Below are 20,771 nucleotides of genomic sequence, written 5' to 3'. Positions count from 1 at the left end.
AGTACATGTGTACGAGAGGGAGAAATACAGGCAGAAAAGGATATATTCCTCTTTGATCCTGAAAAGACAGCATGAATAATCTCATACAGAGAGTGTGCAAACCTTATTTATACGCATGAAATTGTATGCAATTTCACAGGCATTGATAAACTGGTTTGGGAAAAGATCTGGGTAAATCCAGTGCTACAGTACGAACAAGGCAAGTGATTGGAATATCTTACAACAGCCAGGCAAAAATATTTAAGGTTATTTTGTCCTCTGTTTTTTTGGTCCTAATTGGAAATTATGGAAAAACCATCAGTATCCTTTAATGCTGGAATGAAAATGTGTGCTTTTTTGTACATGGTAGAAGACACACAGGGAACCACATGTGATTAATTCTGCCTCAGAATCACCCATATCTCTTTTGGTGATTGTACAGTAAAAAAAGTGTCCCTGACACATGCTTTTAAAATAGACATACAGGAAGATAATCAGAGATATCAGAAATAGACATACAGGAAGATAATCAGAGATATCAGAACTTGGAAAGAGAAATTTTGCTGTGAATTTCCCTTTCCAAGCTCACCAACTCACCAAAGCAGTGCTGCCTCTAAATGCCCCTAAATGAATATTAAGGCATTAGCACTGCAGCTACAGCCTCTGGGATCCTGAGAGCCTATCAAAGGGCCTAATCCCAGGGACCATTTGAATTGCTTCTTTTCCCTCCTTTTGAAAAAAAAATATTGATATCTTTGTATGTGGTATATATACCATTGGACCCATTCACGTGGCTGTCAGTTCAATTGGTACATTTATTTAAATAAATTATTTAAAATATTTTTACACCCCTTTCTCCTTTAAACGACCCAAGGTGGGGTAAACATTTCTTGCTGCATTTACCAGTTCTGTAGGCTACAATGCCATCTCATATAAATAGATTCTTTTTCTGTCCTATTTCTGGGTCCCCACTACTCTAAAATCATCTTTAAAAAACCCACAAGTCTTATTTATTTTTATTTATTTTATTTATATCCCGCCTATCTGGTCGGGTGAGGACCACTCTAGGCAGCTATATTGCTGAAGTGGCATCTACATTCATGTGTAATTTATATAGAACTATAGAAGGCAGCATTGGAATTTAGTTTATAACTGGCCATGGACACCTCACCAGATTTGAGGGCATTTTATTTCTTGAAGGATACTATGTGGGATAGTATGTTGCTCCAAATTAAAAGTAGCCACCAGCTTCGAGGACCAGTGAATTATATTTTGTCAACAAAGCTGTGGGTACTACTTGTTACTGCAGCAGTTCTATTGGCATTTTGGGTGTTCCACCCCATGTTTGCCTTCTTCTAACTATCAGGGCGGTGCAATGCTCATTGAAATAAATTGTTTCCCCTTCTGATATTCCACTACAGAATTCAGTTTCTTGGCAACAATAAGCCACAAAAAAGTGGCGACAATTGGCTGTTAGGCTGTTCCTTTGTCTCAGGATCATAACAGTAGATCCATGTCTCATCACCAGTTACCAGTTTGCCCAGGAAATCTGACTCATTTCTTGCAAAATGTTCCAAAACCTCCACTGATGACTCCACATGTTTCCTCTTTTGTTTGGTTGTCAAAAGTTAGGGGATCCACTTTGCTGCCAGCTTTCTCATTTTTAAGTCATTGTGGATAATGGCACCAACTCTCTCACATGATAGTCTCAGGTATATAGCAATACTTTCTGGCTGATATTCGGTGGTCCTCCATGATCATGTCATGGATGGCTCTCACATTTGCAGGCACAGAGACAGAAAAAGGCCTTCCACTGGGTTTCTCACTTTCAACACCGAAATGGCTAGTTTAAAAATTGACAACCCAACATTTAACTGTTGCAGATGAAGGGCCACTGTCACCCATAGTTTGTGACATTTCATCGTGGATCTGCTTTGCACCCTTCCCTTGGAGAAACAGGAACTTGATTATGGTCATATGCTCTTCCCCATTGAACTTTTCTGAAGGTGCCACCATGTTCATTTTGGACCGGAAAATGAAAGTTAAGTTAAAATCATAGGTAGTTGATTTTTGTACCATTGAATATAGACAAATTGGCCAATACACCCTGCAATTTATAGCTTCCTAGCTCAATTTCTTCTGGGTAAGGCTCAATACTTATCACCACCCCCTCGTACTTGTGACCACCATCAAAACCTATGCATCGCAGCTCAGGGCTGAATCCAGTGGCACCCCAAGCTGCAGACCCCATCCAGTATTATGTATTTAGGGTACCATAACTCCATCAGCATACATTTCAGCGGCAAACAGACACAAGATAAGAGAACAGAATTCTCAATTTGCAACAATTTGCCGCTGAGATATATGCCAATGGAGTTGCACTGGCAGATAGAACTAACATTCAGGGAATAGATATATTGGTCCACAAGACCTTGAGACCTATCAGGGACAAGCAGTGGGCATAGATAGGAAATCATACGCCAATAAGCAGAGGCAGAAACAAAACAAGATGGAGTTATAGTTTTTAAGAGAATAACTTAAAACTAGAGATGGTCATGAACTGCTGGTTTGGCTCTTCATGCCAGTTCATTTTTGGACCAAACAGGTATTTGGTGCTTCGCAGCCCTGCCACCTCACATGGGGGCCCCACTCAGAGGCAGCACCCTGGTTCCCCTGTTCTGCTTCTGAGTGGCACCCACCAGAAAAGGCAGGGCTGGAAACTGCCAAACACCTGTTTGGACAAACTACAAACTGTTGCAAATCACTACGCATAAGTTTTGTAATTAATACACATTAGAGATAGGGGTATTCATATACGAATACGAATATGCCAGCATAGGTGGTGTTAACGAGGGCCAAACCCCATAGGGTTCAATGGTCCACTCACCAATCTGATGTGGATGGCGCGATTCTACGAATGGCTCTGCAGCACGCAATCCGCTTGCCACTCTTCGACCTTGCAGCGAGGCTTGTCGTCCCAACTCCTGGCAGGAGTGGTGAGCAGATCACACGCTGTAGAGTCATTCGTTGAATCGCTCTGTCCAGGTCGGATTGGTGAGTGGACTGTCCAGCCCCATGGGGATGGGCCCTCGTTAATGCCACCTGTGCAGGGGTATTCATATTCATATACGAATAGTCCCATCTCTAATACACATCCAATAACGCTGATTTTCACCAAAGGTGGATTCGAGCATTTGTGTGTTCATTTCATGTGATGATCATTATTCTGAAACTTTAACCAAGGTGGAACTTCTACCATGTTTTAACTACAATTAGAACTTTTATAGAAGAGCAGGGGGACTGTAGGGACTACATGATTTTGGAACTCCAACTCCCATCAGCTCAACCTACACCTGCTCAGATAGTGAACATTGTAATATCTAGGATTACAGATTCTCCATCCCTATTTTAAAACATAGATGAGGAGAAACATTTGTATGAAGAAAGCTCATCATGTGATGCTTAATATGTGTTACAGTTTTCTTGTGAAATCAAATGATGTTGCACTTAGCTAATCCAAAAGGCTCTGTTATGCCTCTTGCGCAAAATGAAGCCCATATACCTATTGCAATTCTTACAAGAAAGTTCTGTGATTGTACAAATTGATGATTGGGTGAAAGAAACAGAAAACAATGGGAAGTTCATAACTGCCTGTAGATAAAACTTGTGACATAAACACTGAGGGCTAATGTCTGCATTTGTGGCTTCTTTTAGAGAGACATTCATAAAAGGGTGAGAATTGTGGGCAGAGAACTTGCCTACTCCCAATGACATGCTTGAGTATGTTGTACTAAAACATATGGAGTGTTAATCTTTAGGTAAATGTATATACTGTGGGGTGAGGATTCCATGCTTCTGTTCTGCCCCTGCTCATTGGGTATACCCAATGATTATCTAGAAAGTAACTGAGCGAGTTTCAGGCTAGGGTTGGCTGGGAATTTAATCTTAGTATATTTTTAATAAGATTTTGCTCAGATATATTCAGTTTGCTTTGAGAATGAAAAAACTGGTGGTTTTAAAAGTCTGAATATGAGAGAAAGCAAAACTGATAGCTTTTTCTATCTCTATTCCTGACAAAGGCAAAATTTAAATCTGATTTATAGCATCACTTCTTAGTCACTATACTGCATCAGCATTTTTTCTATAACTTGAGCAATTCAGATCTGTATTTGTTGGAATTTTCACAAGCTATAAAATTATGTAAATATGTATTATTATTGCTGCTTTATAGTTTATCCCCAAATTGACAATGCTGTTTCCTGTGGGAATACCTTACTAGATTATGAATGTTTGCTTTATTTATTCATTTGTTCATTGACTGCCGGCTGCCCCTCTCTTGAGCTGGAGTGCGCAATTCCCTTCTTCTTCCCCTCTGTCTTAAAATATATGTTCAATTGACTTGAATTCTTTCCCAAGTAGCTCTATCTGGAGTCCATGTCAATTTAAAAATTTCATTCTACCTTCTCTGTTAAATGACAGGAAGAACATTAAATGCAAAATGTATTTTGACACAATTCATTCTGTAAGGGTATCAGCAAATCTGCATGCTTTTATTATCAGCCTGTTCAAAATCAGTGTAGAAATTTCAATAGAACATGAGTAAGAATTCCCAAGCTAATGTGCATCTTTGACTTCCTTTTGGGGTTTTGAAAGTATTAGGAATTAATCAGATTTCCAGTTTTCTGCCTAATGATTATCTGCATTTATTGCTTAATCTCATCATAAAATAGTGTTAAGACTGACACATTGCTAGAGATGTGTCAATTGAATAATATGTAGCAGTCCATTTTATTTGTACCTTAATGTGGTGAGGTATTTCTTTCACATTTCCATTATTTATGAGGCTGTCCCCTTGGAGAATATATAGAAGAATTTGTTTTAAATGAGCAGATAATACCTTCTTTAAAATTTATAAGTATGGCAGAACCATAGCCTTCCCTCTTTTTTTTTCTTCACAGACCATGGCATGGCAATAAAGAAGTTCTGAATTGCCTTGCACTTGTTATTCATAGGACAAACACTGGGGGGAAAGGATCTTGTTAAGGTTGAGTTAGAATTCCATTTCTACACCCATCGGTAAAACTACAGAGAATAAAACCTACACCCAATTGTCTGGTAAAAATCCTAAAAAATTGTTACTGGGATGTGTTATTCTTAAGGTAATCATGCTCCTGTTGTTTCTTACACATCTGCTTTCATTCATCCTCACTCAGCCTGATAAGAAGCACAGAATCCATTATCTATCTATCTATCTATCTATCTATCTATCTATCTATCTATCTATCTATCTATCTATCTATCTATCTATCTATCTATCTATCTATCTATCTATCTATCTATCTATCTATCTATCTATCTATCTATCTATCTATCTATCTATCTATCTATCTATCTATCTATATTTAATTATATATAGTTTGCAGAAATCATAAACACAGCCTGCTTTATATAATCAACCAAGCAGAGGTAGAAACAGATTTCTATCAAGGGAACCATAGGTTGATACTGCATTTTGTGCACAAATCAGGGCTTTGAGAACTGTTCCCCACACAATTAACAGCCAATAGAGAGGAGAGGGTTAATTCTTTTATCTTTTGCCACAGCTATTAGCTTAGTGTAGGAAGCTTCTGATGGTGTTACTGATGGTAATATTTCAGGAGTAATTGTTGGGAGGATTGTTCATGGGATCACAGCAGGGTAAAGGTGTTATATTCCTTCCCATGTTTCATAGTCCTAAACCCACCATACCTTTGGCTACTAACCATTTCTTTGAACATGGGTGGCTTGTAGACCAAGCAGGGGAGTCCCTTACCTGCCACATTCTGTACTGCAAGCAATCTCTGGATCTAGGTTTTCCATTAACAGAGAGCGTATTCAACTCTCACAATATGTAATGTTCATTTTTGTGAGACTAGAGAAGAAAACTCAAGTGTTTCACATGGTGATAACTGTGGCAAAGACAAAAAGACTTTTCTGTATCTGACTGTTGGTGGCCTGTGCACCATCACTAAGGATCCTACAAGGAATTGCCACCCCAAAAGTATTTATAATTGCTATTTCTCTGCCTGAAAATATCTCACCCATGAGAATGGCAGTGATTTTGTCAGTATTTTATTAAACATTTTTGGTGGTCAAAATGCCCTATACACATTGCCCTCCCACTATGGAATAATGAGGTGAGACGCAGGTGATGGGTATAAATAGGGCCACATATTATTAAATCAACATGCCATAATTTACGGCTTAGAAACCAGGGGCCTGCGGTAGTGCAGTATCAGGTTTGGTGCTGAAGGTCTCACAGGACTCCCTCACCAACCTATATGGGCGAGTCCCACGCCCCGTTGTCATGCTATCCCTGAGACAGCATGACCCCAGCCAGCAAAATATTAAGCGCCCCCCCCCGGGCATGCAAGTCCTCAACCTTTGGTGGCCCTCAGCCCAGGAAGAGCCCCAACAGGTCTTTCCTCCCAGCACTGTAACCTCACAATCCATAGTGCTGAAAGTTCAGACCCGCTATGCACTGCTTTAACTCCATGGACATTCAGCGATTCTGTTTCCTTCCATACTACCCGCCACGGAATGGGCAAGCTATGTTCCATTCCTCCCATCCAGCCAAAAATGTCAGCACACATACCTGTACAAAGATCCCTCAAGAAAATCACTAAACTTGCCTCAGATAAATGAACCCCATCACCTCTATAAAGCTCCAGTCAGTCCAATAGGATCTCTGGGTGTCCTATTACTGATTAAGCATTACTCTGCAATCTTCCCTATTAACTTTCCTACCTGCTCTATTTAGGCAACTAGCATTGCAGTCAGCTCTCCAACCATGCCGAGGAATAATCATGGACCAAACTATTCTTGAAAACGGGAACTTTGCCTTTCAGCTCCTCAAATCAGCCAGAACGTCCAGCACAAGGGACTTGCCACTTCTCCTGGCCAAGTGATTATCCCTCAGATGAACCAACAACACATCTGGGGATACACCAGCTGCCGCTGCATCTGGCATGCTGGAAAAAATGGCCCAAAGCATGCCCCTCCAGCCAAGCCATTTCCAGTTTGCTGCTGGTTGCAGTCCCAAATCTGGGCCCCATGCCATCCTGGCAGCATAATCTGCCGCCCAGTGAATGAAACTGTGACCCAGCAATAGGATCTTCAATTGCTGTTTGAGTCACTCTGCATCTGAAAGAAAGAGACAAAGAGCCCGGCAGCAGCCTACAGCTGTGGTAAGTCCCTCACGTAAAGTTTGTATCTATGGGAGGACCATCTCCCCACCTTCCTGATCTCCTCTGGGCCATACCCTAGCATGGCGGCAGTAGACGCTGCCCCAATGCGAAATGAGTGGGTTCCAAAGCGCCATCCAGCCAAACCCACTCGTTCCAAAGCAGCTCCAGTTACCTCCCAAACTTGGTAATTTGTCAGTGGGGTGCCGTCACTATGACAGAATAAGTAGCCCTGATCTTCCCCCATTTTCTTAAGGTAATCCTCTAGTGCCCTAACTGGGCATATTTCTAAAACGGAGCAAGTCCTTAGTGAGATAAAGGCTCCTTTCCCTAATCAATCTGTTTTAAATCTCTGGATATGCAATTGTAACCTTTCTTTGCCCATTATGACATCTGCAAGTTGTAACCCCATTCGTGATGTGTCATGCTTGCCAGCTGCCACAACCTCACTAATATGAAATGCTCCAAAAAATGTCAAAAGTGTAGCTGCTTGAAAGAGGGAAGGCTCATACCTTTCACTACAAATGCTACCCCGAGATTCACCAAACCTCATCAGTATGGCCAGACAAAAAGGGGACGTATCATCAGGTGTTCTAATTCTTTCCTTATTCCATCCTTCAATCATCTTATGAATTCTAAAGTCCCCTGTGGAATCCGCTACTCCTTAGCCTGGAATGCCAATGCCAACATCTTACCCTGAGTAGAGCTAGGTGCCATGCCCTTTGAAAAAATAAAAACGCTGAATTGTTGTAGGTGATCAACTGGTATGGGCCACACCTGTTCCAACTTTAAATTCTCTAAACTCTTCGCAAACTGCAAAGTAACCCTGCCGAGTATTCGAGGCAAGAGCCAGCCCTATAGTGCCTCCTGCCTCAAATCTGCCATACCTCTTGTGAGAAGACTTCTGGCCACCTGCAAGCTCCTGGAGCCAATGCCCTGAACCGCTCCATCTGTTGACTGGACAGCTATATTGTTGTCTGTGCCAGGGATGGGCCTTGCATGAAATACTATATTAAATTATAAGGTGTGTAATAGGGTCTCTGGGTGGCTTACAACAATTAAAATACAATAAAAATACAATAAAAACATAAAACAATTAAAATACAATTGAAATAGATACTCTAAATATTGCCATCAGGACCCACAGTTGATATTATTTCAATTAAAAGCCTTCTGAAACAGGAAGGTTTTGACCTGGCACTGAAATGTCATCAGTGTCGGCGCCAGATGAATCTCAGTTGGGAGGGCATTCCATAGTCTGGGGGCAGCTGCCGAAAAGGCCCTTTGTCTTCTTTGTTGTATCTCCTTGAGGGACAGCTCTTTCAAAAGGGCCCCCTGGCTAGATCTTAACTGCCAGGTAGACTCATATGGAAAGAGGCGGTCCTTCAGGTATCCAGGGCCCAAGCCATTTAGGGCTTTATAGGTCAAAGCAAGCACTTTGAATTGAGCCCAGGCAGCAACTGGTAGCAAATGTAATTTAAACAGAATTGGCTTGATGCGTCCCCCAGCGGCCCCACCTCTCACCAGCCGAGAAGCTCGATTCTGGACCAGTTGCAATCACCAGACCGTCTTCAAAGGCAGCCCCACATAGAGCGCATTGCAGTAATCTATGCAAGATGTTACCAGTGCATGTGTAACTGTCATGAGATTCATGAGATTCCGCTTGTCCAGGTAGGGCCTTAGCTCTTACAATTTCCGCAGCTGAAGGAAGGCGCCCCTGGCCACTGAGTCCACCTGGGCTTCCAGAGTTAGACTGGGCTCCAGGAGCACCCCCAGGCTGCAGACCCTGTCCCTTAGGGGGAATGTAACCTCATTCAGGGCAGGGAAATGGCCCTCCAGCCTGTCCGGCGAAGCACCTACTAACAGCACTTCCATCTTGTCTGGTTTGAGTTTCAATTTATTAACCCTCATCCACTCCATTATCAGATCCAGACACGAGTTCAGCACAGAAATCGCCTCAACTGGATTGGTGGGAAACAAGAGGTAGAGCTGAGTGTCATCAGCATATTGTTGACTCCTCAGCCCAAACCTCCTGATGACCTCTCCCAGCAGTTTCATGCAGATGTTAAACAGCATGGGGGATAGTATCAAGCCCTGAGGAACCCCATGACATAAATGCCATGGGACAGAGCAACTGCCCCCCCCAGCACCACCCTCTGGACATGGTCAGCGAGGAAGGAGAGGAACCACTGTAAAGTGCTGCCCCCAACTCCCAACCCAGCCAGCCTATCCAGAAGGACACCATGGTCGATGGTGTCGAAAGCTGCTGAGAGGTCCAGGAGTATCAACAGGGTCACACTCCCCCGTCTCTCTCTCAGCAAAGATCATCGTACAGGGTGACCAAGGCATTCTCCATACCAAAACCCAGCCTGAAACCTGATTGAAATGGATCCAGAAAATCCGTCGCACCAGCCACTCCATCAGGCTTTCTGTTACTGCTTTGTTCCTTGCCGACCGGTTTTGGTGACCTCCCTTTAAAATATTTCGAACTGGAGTGGGCTCCACCACAGATGACACACTCATGTCTGCATCGACATGGTTTCCTGGAACAGGAACCCCATGAATTGAAGTCCCAGCAGGGCAGGTATGGTTGAACCACCTGCCCCACTCCAGCACAGGAACTGTTAACCTGCCCTGTCTTCCTGATAAGTTAACCACTGTCGAACTTCTCACCCTGCAGTGGCTGGACAGGAGTCATAATTTGAAGCTATAAGCCTGGGTGATGTTCATCCCAACGCATCTATTGACCCTCTCATGCAGATATTTTTATCATAGGTCAGCCATGAATGATGCGGGAAGTCTATGTAGGCCCTGTATATCAGGTCAAAATACTGAAATAAAGACAGTTCACACCAAGGTTGTGCCTTCACAATTATACCTTCATAAATCAAAAATCCCGGCAACCAATTGGCCCAGTGCGCTCTGGCTTTTTGCACCACCTCCTCTCTTTCTCTACCTCATCCTCCTTTTCCCACTCCTTAGCATCAATGTTTCTATTTAGTAATTCAAATAGATCTAAATATTGATCCTTTCATATACACTCCTTCATAACTGATGTCAAGTGATCACCTATAGGGAGAGGATAATCTCTGAAAGGCAAAGCTCTAAGGGGAACGGAATTATACCCAGTGTCAGGTACAGAAGGGTACGCCCAAATCCCAACTCCTACCAATGCCCCTGTAAGGGTGGAGAAAGGTGTTGGAGGATAAGAGGCCCACCAGGCACCATGGCCACATTGGCAGGGCTCCACTAATGTCTGGTGCAGCAGCAAGCTCACCTGTCGTTTGAGTAGTGGCTGCATCCCAGCTGGTTGAAGGCTCTTCACCATCCAACCTGCTGTCCTCGACCACTTCCTGCCCCTGGACCCCTTTACTGCCCAGGCATGCACGTGTGCATTCAGCTCTGCTCTCGACTTGGCCAATCAAGGCTGGTGTTCCCTTGATGAATCTGCAACTCCCAATGCACCTTGCACAGCAGCCTCTAAAGTAGCAAAATGGGAGAAAAGATTATCAGCAAGGGCTTTCAGTTTAGCACACTTGCGTGCCTTGGACTCCCTTCCAGAGCACCTAGGCTGATTGTCCTTAGCCCCCTTACGTGCTTCGCTAGCCTTTTGCTGCTCCAACGCTGCTATTTTAGCCCATATTTCATCCCACCCCTCGTAGGATGATGATGATGATACAACTGGAGGGGACACCCTGGGAGCCCTGCGCTTTGCAGGATGTTTGCCTTTGCTATTGCCCTGGCCCTTTTAATGGGGCTATTGCTGCTAACAAAAGCTCTTACTAAATAATCTACCAGCTAGCCATGCAGCCAACCCTTACTAATGTGTTCCAATTGTAAAAAACAAAAAACACACACCTACGTTGTACCCTTATTATTTATTTAGCTATTAATGTATAATGATAATTCTTTTTTTAAAATACAAGCCCTCAGGACTAGCTAACAACTGGTGGTTGCTCCAATGTAACTATTCCTGTTGTTATAATCTTATTTAATTTGAATTTGAACTTTATTATTATTATTATTATTATTATTATTATTATTATTATTATTATTATTATTATTATTATTATTATTATTATTATTATTATTATTATTATTATCATCATCATCAGCAGCAGCAGCAGCAGCAGCAGCAGCAGCAGCAGCACCACCACCACCACCACCACCACCACCACCACCACCACCACCACCACCAGTATTAGTGTTTGTATTAGTATTAGTATTATTTCAATGTGCATGTCTGCATGTCTGTAAGTGCGCCACTTCCAATTAAATTTAAGGAAACCCCAATAAACACACAACCACATAATTAACCGTGCTTATGGGGAGCATAAATCTGTCTCCCAACAACCTTTAGTGTGTGTTTGCGGGGGTGTTTGCCCTGTCCCCAACTGCCTCAACCCAAGGGCCAAGCCCAATGGAGGGGTTACCACCCTCTTAATCCTGAAGCTTATGGAACCCTTTCCCCACTTGCTCCTTTTTAAAAAAAAAAACCAAAATGGCTGTAAGCAGGCTCCACCAGGGATCAAGGCTGATCGCCGACACCACATTCCAGCTTTGGGGAGTGCCAATGCACCCACCGCAGCTCCCTTGACGCTGTTGGCTACTACATGGCAAAAAATCCTTGCAATCCTTGCCAGGGAACACAAGCCTCAAAAGAGACTGAGCACATGGGAGAACGTCCTTTTAAGGATGTTCCCCCCTCCCCCCGGGTAACTACGAGAATAGCGCATCTCGTGCTATCCTGAGGGCAAAGGAGCTCCGCTCAGCGACAAGCACCAGCAGAGCCAACAGTCTTGCAAGCTAAGAAAATATTTTTAGCTTCCAAAATGTGCCCTGTTCTTCCAAGGGCAAGTGTTTCGAATAGTGTTTAGGAACATGCACTGGGGCTCTTAAAGTAGCAGTGACATATCTCATTATCACTGTTGTTCTTTCATGAGAAGGAATGATATGGTCCTTTATGTAGGCGTTCATATTGGAGAAGGAGATGCTTTGTCTTCATTATTTTGTTTAGATGCCTTTTCTTGATTGTTTCTTTCCCATTTTGCTCAATTTTATGTTTTGTTTTTAGCAGTATATATTATGATTATCTTGATGACGTTGATCATTTGTAGATTCTTTTGCCAGAACAAGATATTTATGAATGAATGGAATTTTGTTGCTTAGCAGAGCAAGTTGCAACTAGAGTATGCAACCGATGTTCCTGCTTCTTTCAATGCAGGAAGAGAGCCTGGATATATAAAAAAGTGCATGTGCATATAACATATCTTTGGAAGCACAGTGGACTTTCTTAAGCTCGATTGAAATATGGATCCATCAGCACTATTCAACTATTATCTCTGTACGTTTGAACTGAATGCTTTTACAAATACTCTATAGAATGGAACTGATCAATGTGTCCTTGCTAGTTCTTGTCCCTTTAAAAGGTTTTATTTGTTTTTGATAGAAGAAATCAGTTGTTTAACTCCATCATGACATGGCATTCAGTATTACATGGCCACTAATAGGTGCATTTTGAACTATGTAGACTAGTTCCTAAGCTGCTAGCATATCAGGATGTGATTCATACATAGAAACTGATAAGCTTTTTATTCACATTATTTAAATGCAAATAGAAATGGGGTTGCTAGAGAGTTGTTCCCTCTTGTTCCTTTCTCTCTTTCCATCCTAGCCTTCCCTTTGTTCTTTTGATTTACCTAGAAGAAGTCAGTAGATTCTTAATGGTAGAAAAAGCTTTACTTCCTTAATGTTGTGTATATCATTAGATTGCTCCTAAAGAAACAGGAGCAATGTTATAAAAAGTGATTGCAGACACAATATCTTTGAATCCCTAAGGGCAGCCGGACCGGGTTGAGTTCGCAAGGACCCAGAGTGTCAATCCTGGCCATCCTTGCCAAGAGTGGAAGTTCTTCTCATGGGAGTGGTCTGGTCATCAAAAGAGAAGCACATTGCAGAGCAACTACCTGTCCCTCTTCGTAAAGCTGAAGACCTTATGTTATTCTGCACAGGTGTAGAATAATTTCTGAGGACCGGATTTTAAATGCATGTGGTAATATAGTGTCAGAATCAACTTTCAGGAAAAACAGAACATTTCGACTGGAGCTTTGTAAATAATAGTAATCAAATGATTGCTTAAAAAAGAATCAAGGCTTTGGAGCAGACATCTGAAAGTCACTGACACAGATAGGTTTTCAAGCATATGGTAGGGAAGTGGAACAGAGGCATTGCCCTGTCTTTCACAATAGAAATACTAACACATACAATATGAATATACCACTCTGGTATTTACTGTACCCCCCTTTTGTTCTTTTTGTGGATCGAATGTGCATATCAGGCCATTCTGCAAATGGATTTGGGTATTGAATGCATCCTTTGTTTTATTCACAGTATTAGTATACCTACCTTTTCCTTTGACTTTAGGCCTCCATGGCAGGTGATAGAAAGTGAACATTAAAGTGTAATGAAAAAATATCATTCTTATAAAAGAGGGGCAAAAATTTATGGGATAGATATGAAAATTCCTGTCCATAGATATTTGATGTTGATCTTGATGCTGATACCTTGAACTGCTGATTTTTGGTTACTGCCAATGCTGAGTAAACCAAGTACATTCAGGTACTACCAGCAGATCCAGCCTTTCATCACAACCAGAATTATGTCCACTGAATTAATAGGACTGATGTCATTGTTGACTTAATAATTCCTATCTTTTAGTGGTTCTATTCTAGTTGGCACTAACAACTGTCTTTAGCCCCTGTAAAATAGTGCACAATCTTACCCAGAGTGCTTCCAGATGAGGCTTTTACTGTGCTATTTCCCTGCCTCTTTCCTAGAATTTTACAGTTGGACTAGATAATGTTGCCTTACATTTGTGACACTCTTGTGTTGGCCCATTGCTTTTTCCATCATATTTCTTACCACAAAATTCCACTGGGGGGGGGGGGGGAAATCACATAGACCTTGGGCAAATCTTTACCACTTCTGAACACCTCATCCCTGTTTGTCGTGCTGGAAAATTTGTGGTACTAAACTGCCTTTGACAGTTTTCTAGCTTGCTCTTTTGTCCAATGTGCACCCTCAAATCCTACGACTGCCTGAGATTTTATTGCATTCTCAAAACATGTTTCCCATTTATGAGAAGAATTTTTTGCACATGATAAAACAAGAAGCCAAATTTCTGCTTTATTTCATCAACATTTGCCAATTTTAAGTCTTTGACGGTTGTCAGTGGTTTTTTTGAGTAGTTTAAGGCAGCAACCTGGATGGAGCAATGATGGGGGAAAAAGTGGGCCAAATCCAGTTGAACATTGGCTAGGGCTCACATTGGGGCCTATTCTGTGGTAGTGCATGTAGAAAGGAAAATGCAATATCTATGTCCAGTATATTGATGATTAAGACAGGACTGGGAGGTGGGAGCTATATCAACACAGTACTGACAATACAGCCTCTTCTACATAAGGTTATGCTGTCACATATGGGGCAGGAATGATTGTGGACCAAGCACTGTCTCTGGATAGTCAGGCAGAGCAGTGGCCAAAAACACCTTTCCTGAGTTTCCACTAGCACTCCAACTGCATCCCTTGCTGGGAAGGTGGTGTGATGTCCTGCTTGAGTTTGCTCCAAGGTGGATTCCTGGCACACATACAGTGGAGAAGCACAGGACTGGTTAGCCTCTATTGACCTCAGGTTATCTTGCGTGGCAGGGCGCTGAGATACAGGATTTTTCAAAAAGAAGCCGAGAACAAATTTGGGGGGAAAAACACCCAGCCTAAACGAGAGCATGATAAAACAACAAACAAAACAGAACAAAATCACTAGAAGTCTATGTAGAAAAAGGCAATGGGTGTAATCTTAAGAAAAATATAGCTCTAATACCTAAGGGTTGGAAAAACTTACAATTAATTAGGCAGCTGAGTTACACCAACCTCTTTTGTTCCAGCAGTGACTAGAACAGAACTAAAAGTACAGGTTTGGTTTTCTGGAGCTGCACAGTACCCAGGTGTCAACAGCTGGCTCAAGTATCAAATCTCTGTACTCCAGCAGAGTTTTTTTATTCTCAGGCGGCCCTTTTATTCCTGTTGTGTCTGGCCCCTAAGTCCTGTGGTTTGTGGACTGAAGGCTGCCTGTGCCTGCAGGAAGGTAGAGAAGCCCATTCCTTTGTGAGATGAGCTACCTGAGTAGGTTCAGCAGGATCCTTGGCCGTAGCTTTCCCAGAATTCATTGTGACCAGATAAAGCTTCACTGGGGTGTGTGAGGTCCTTATGGAAGTTCTGGAACCATAAGGTGAGTGTGATGGATGTGGGGCATGTAAAGCATGACACATGGCCACAGTTCATTACTTAACCACTTTAGTTTGATTAACTGTAGTGCATTCTGTGTATGGTTGCTTTGAAAAAGTGTTCTGAAACCATAGCTTGTTTGCCAGACTCTTGTTTGGTGCAGATGTTATAGACCCCATCACACAAGCCTTGTTCATTTCTAAGACTAATTTGAGATCCTAATTTTTAACCAATGACATTCAAAAATCTTAGGGGCCAGGATATTTATTTCTATACGAACCTCCCTGGAGTCTATTCTTATGTAAACCTTCTATAAGCCCCATTTCATTTTTTAATTCCCCCCCCCCCAAAGAATCAGAACAGGGCAAAGCTGGATGTCCACTTCCAGGTTTGTGTTGGGGATTGGTTAGTCCACAACCACTGTGCATAGATCAGAAAACAGACTTGCAGGTCCAAACTGGTTTTCTTTATGAGGAGGATGCTTTGGAGATCTCAACCAACACCACCAGCATACAAATGTTGGCACCACATGTGGTGTGTGGGTGTCACTTTGCTCGACTACATCATGCTGCTCAATGTATATTCTCTTTGTTCTCCCTTTATTTATTTGTATTCTATTTTTGTATGGGTTATGTTATAATATGATTTATGTAATTCTTTGTATTATTTTATTGTTTATATTCACTGGAAGCCGCCTAGAGTGGCCTTTTAGGCCAGATGGGCGGGGTATAAATCAAATAAATAAATAAATAAAATATATAGCCTGGTTTTTCTTCAAGTCAATTCTTGCTTTGTGTAGATGGAAAGCTTTGCAGCTTTGAACCTACTAAATCAAACAGAGATTTCTATTGGAAACTTTCTATGTTTGTTTTAAATCCTTTCATGAGATATAAAGCAGAAGTGGCTTGGCTTTGGCCTGGATGATGTTGCCTGATGAAATTAGGAGAACTCTTGCTCACCTTAGCATTAAAAAAAAATCAACTCTTGTCCTTATAGAAAACTCATGTGCTTTTCTGTAAATGCAAACTGTATATAACGCAAACCACATTAACTGTGTTACCTTTAGCATCAGTTGCACTGCTGTCAGATTTCTATATCACTCCATGAGACTATGCTGGCCTGAATGAATGTTAGCATAATTTATGCAGCAGATAAGTGATTTGAGCATTTGAGTTATTGATAAACCGCTTTAGCATATCATTTTCAGCTTGATGCTATGTGACATCACAGCAAAATGTAATGTGCTGGTCCCCAGGCTAGATATTAAGGTAGAGCTTTTTATTTGAATTCCAGGAGCCAGAGGAAACACAGCGCTGTCTGATGCGAGCACATCTGATCAGCACCAACCCAGTCAATCCCATCCGGCATTCCCTGTTGGGCCCCAGGTCAGTTTCTTTCATTGAGCCTAAATAAGATTCAGTTTTCTGAAAGCAATGTTGATGGTTAACTATGGATAAAGATAGAATTGTTCAGCTGCATGCTTTAGTTCAAAATGTATGGAGACAGTGTGTGCAAAGCCATTAACATTTTGGAAAGTGGTTTGTTGGAGGGGGGGATCTTTTTCCTGCATTGGTATACTTTTCAATTAAAATTTAAGATATGAGACAAGGACTTACCCCAGTAAATGAAATTACTGGCGCCTCCCATCAGTCTTATGTTGTAAATACTAAAGAGAAGTGGATGTAAAAACTACAGAATATAATTGTAATGCAAGTTCAGCTTACTGGGTTTGATGGTTATGACTGTCATGCATGGACTTTGTTTTAAATTAAATTGATCTCAGTTTTGAGCCAAAAAGTGTTCACACTATAATACTAACCAAAAAATACAGTTTATAAAGTGATTGAGTATGATGTTAGGGGAACACTGCAAGTGTTCTGCCCCATTCTCTCTAGGTACCTGCACAAGCTTTCTATTATGGCTTTTCTCAAAGAATCCTGGGAACTGTCATTTGATGAGGATGCAGAGAATTTTTGCTTGTTTGGGCAGCTAAGACAGGAACACCACAGAGAATGTAAACAGAAAAATTTAAATGCGGGTTCCTGAGCATTACATACTGTATTTAGAGGAGGGACCAACACTCAGTACTACAGAACACTGGGCAGACCGAGTGGGAAAGGGTGCCCCCATTTCAACATTTTGGAAAGAAGCAATCTACGACTTCCCCTGGAGCACTGTTTTTTTAATGTAAAATGTCCCAGGTTCAGGCCCTGGATCTTCAGGTTTTTTGCTTTTTTTTTTTTTTTTAAACACACTAAATGTTGTCCACAATTTGTCGCAGTAAGTAGGACCTGGTGTAGGACTTTTTTCTAGATTCCTTAGCAATCCCTTGCATACCATTAGAGTGCCGATGTCTTTGGGAGGGGGTGTTAAAAAAAAATCCACAAATGCTACTAATGAATGTGTTAAGATAAGATGCATGTCACCATATCACCATATAATTGTGTGGTAGTTTGAGACGTTTTGATATGGTAAATTTGCATTAAGATACCAACAAGCTGAATTTCCCACCTGAACCTTGTAGTTCCAGTTATAATTGCCAAGGAGGCAGATGGTGTAATTGTTGCCAGTCTTGGGCAATATAGTTCAAGTAGGATTTTAACAAACTGCAAAGAATTTGAAGGAAATAACAGGACAATGATTATTAGTATGGAAAGCATGCAAGTTTAAGAGTGCTAAAAAAAAAAAAACCTGAGAAGAGAAATAGAAGTCCAAAGACGAAATCGTATGACACCAGAACAGATCTTCTTAATTAGGGGACTTGTCAGGCTTGGAATGTTTTTTCCTTAGCACTCCTTTGCTCATGACTTTAAAAAAATAATTCATTGCATTTGCTTGTTAATAAAGAGCAACTTGTAACATTAGTTGTTACTAGCCGGTTATTTTTTCTGTTGCCTTTTAATAACTTTAAAAAACACTCACATTATAGCAAAAATACCATACTCTCAATGACCTTTTCTAATGCTTTACAAGAAACTAGTAAGCATTACTCATTGTGCCAAAATTACTACTACTACTACTACTACTACTACTACTACTACTACTACTACTACTACTACTACTACTACTACTACTACTACTACTACTAATAATAATAATAATAATAATAATAATAATAATAATAATAATAATAATAATAATAATTGTTAAGCTAGTTTTTGAATGTAAACAACAGTACTAGTCAGCTTTGTTAGTGACTTCCACAGAAGAAATAACGTAAAGTATCTCAGCTTTTCCTAGGACTATATTTTGTTTAGCGAGTATATATATATATTAGCATTTTAATTTTTTAACTCCTTGTATAAGCCACCTAAGAATACAACTAAAGAAATAAAATATTTTTTAAAATATAAATTAATTATAAAGTACCAAGTATAGGCTTTAATTTTCAGAAGATCTGTCTACTATCATAAATACACTGCTTCTAGCTGAAACATGTTTTCTGACAATTAGATGTGTTTCCTTTTGTTCCACAATTTATCCGCAAAAAAGTGAGTTCTCCTGCTTAATTTATTTTTTTGTGCTATTCATGAGTGGGCACATCAGATTTTTTTCTCACACAGCAAGGTTGGATGCTTGATCACAGGTGGGGTTGCCAACCTTTGAGCAGTAGCTGAAGCTGCCTTTAGCAGTGCCTTAGTTCATGATAATTACTAGGTGATGCTATGTTTCTTCAAAACGTCCACTTTAGAATTTGTGGAGTGGGTGGTTGCTTAGAGAGATGGCTGAGGTAGACAAATGGAACTGGGAAATGGGTTAAACACTCCTTTCTCTTATAGATTTCTCTTCAGAAATTGTTTTTCTTGTCAAAACATACCATTGTTGACAGATTACACGTGTGTGTGTGTGTGTGTGTGTGTGTGTGTGTGTGTGTGTGTGTGTGTGTGTGTGTGTGTGTGTGTGTGTGTGTGTTGCTTCTAGTCCCTAATATTCCAATTTAATAAAATAAGTGATCATATTAAGTTGGCTTATTAATCAATCAAGCAATTAAATTTGCATATGGACAAATGTTTTTAGATGCTGCAAACATATGGTATAGCAACCATCATCTTAAGTATCTGTTCCCTTGCAAGTTCAGGGGAAAGGAAGACTGCTTTAAAAAAAAACAAAGGCTCTTTGTGTGCATGGTGCTGATATATTTTTAACAATTATATTTATTCCTGTATCTGCAGCCTTATTAACTTCTTTCTTTTTAATCTATTTAATTGATTAATTAATAAATCAAAATGGAAAGTATTGCAGGCCTAGTGTAGACTTACTATATGCTTGTGTTTTGTCTTCAGAATCAAAAAACTGGAAAGAAGTCAGAATAACAGATACATTAGAGCCCCAGACTTTAGGAGAACAGTTGCATGTATGCTACAATTAAATATATTGCTGTATGTTGAAATGTGATAATTATATTTTATTTCAGCCACTTCTGACGGCTCAGCAGTTGGCCTCAGCTGTAGCCGGGGTGATGCCTGGAGGCACTCCAGCACTGAACCAGCCTATCCTTATTCCATTCAACATGGCTGGACAACTGGGTGGTCAACAAGGACTGGTCCTGACTTTGCCTACCGCTAATCTCACCAACATTCAAGGGCTGGTAGCAGCAGCTGCAGCAGGAGGCATTATGACTTTGCCATTGCAAAATCTACAAGGTAAAGCACTTTGAGGGTTGATTTAGTTTTGTTCCATATTAAGCTCAGTATTGTTTGTAAGTCAAAAGACTACTCTAACATTCTCAAACCTTATAAAATTGTGTAAAATCTAATGTTTCTTCTCATAGCTTTAAATGTCAGGGGAGTTTAGGTCCTGCTTACTGTTTGCATGCCCAATTTTGGCAGACATGTTGCATGTTTAGGGTGAGAAATTCCTAACCTAAGAGGAGGACTCTGTGATTTTAATAAGAGTACTATTGAACTGGTCATCAGTTCAACAGATTGGTGTCTGTACTGCTCTGGGAAAAGAAACACACGCATCCTGCCTACGTTCATTATGTCTGTAAATGTCGCCAGCGTCGCTGCTGACAGGAGCAGAAGGAATCTCCCCTCATCGTGTCTGTGTCACAGCCAATCCTTGTTATTAGTGTGGGGCATGTTTTTTCCTCTTGTCCTGATTTTTAGTCCTCCAATTGACAGATATTGCCTGTATTTCTTTACTACACTGGTTCTACTATCTAAATAGTACTGTGCAAAAACATAGAATGGAAAACTGTAACAGTAGGCCGAAGTGTCCAAAGTAGAAAACCTAAAAACTGGCATATATGCATATTTTTAGTGTATGTCAAAGTGTCACAGTGATG

At 40.9% G+C, this 20,771-nt stretch overlaps 1 protein-coding gene across 3 annotated transcripts in view; it reads left to right on the top strand.

The window, feature by feature from the left end:
- Positions 1-20,771, top strand: part of POU6F2 (POU class 6 homeobox 2) — a 414,737-nt gene that overhangs the window by 199,825 nt on the left and 194,141 nt on the right. For all 3 annotated transcript variants that reach the window (XM_073003768.2, XM_078377478.1, XM_073003767.2), the window contains 2 exons: positions 16,778-16,869; positions 19,899-20,127. In XM_073003768.2, coding sequence (XP_072859869.1) covers positions 16,778-16,869; positions 19,899-20,127 — 321 coding nt within the window. The remainder of the gene's footprint in view (positions 1-16,777; positions 16,870-19,898; positions 20,128-20,771) is intronic.

The sequence above is a fragment of the Pogona vitticeps genome, chromosome 6 (genome assembly GCF_051106095.1).
Source record: "Pogona vitticeps strain Pit_001003342236 chromosome 6, PviZW2.1, whole genome shotgun sequence".
Classification (NCBI taxonomy): domain Eukaryota; kingdom Metazoa; phylum Chordata; class Lepidosauria; order Squamata; family Agamidae; genus Pogona; species Pogona vitticeps.
Note: the sequence above shows the minus strand (reverse complement) of the source record. Positions and strands in the feature narration are given on the sequence as shown.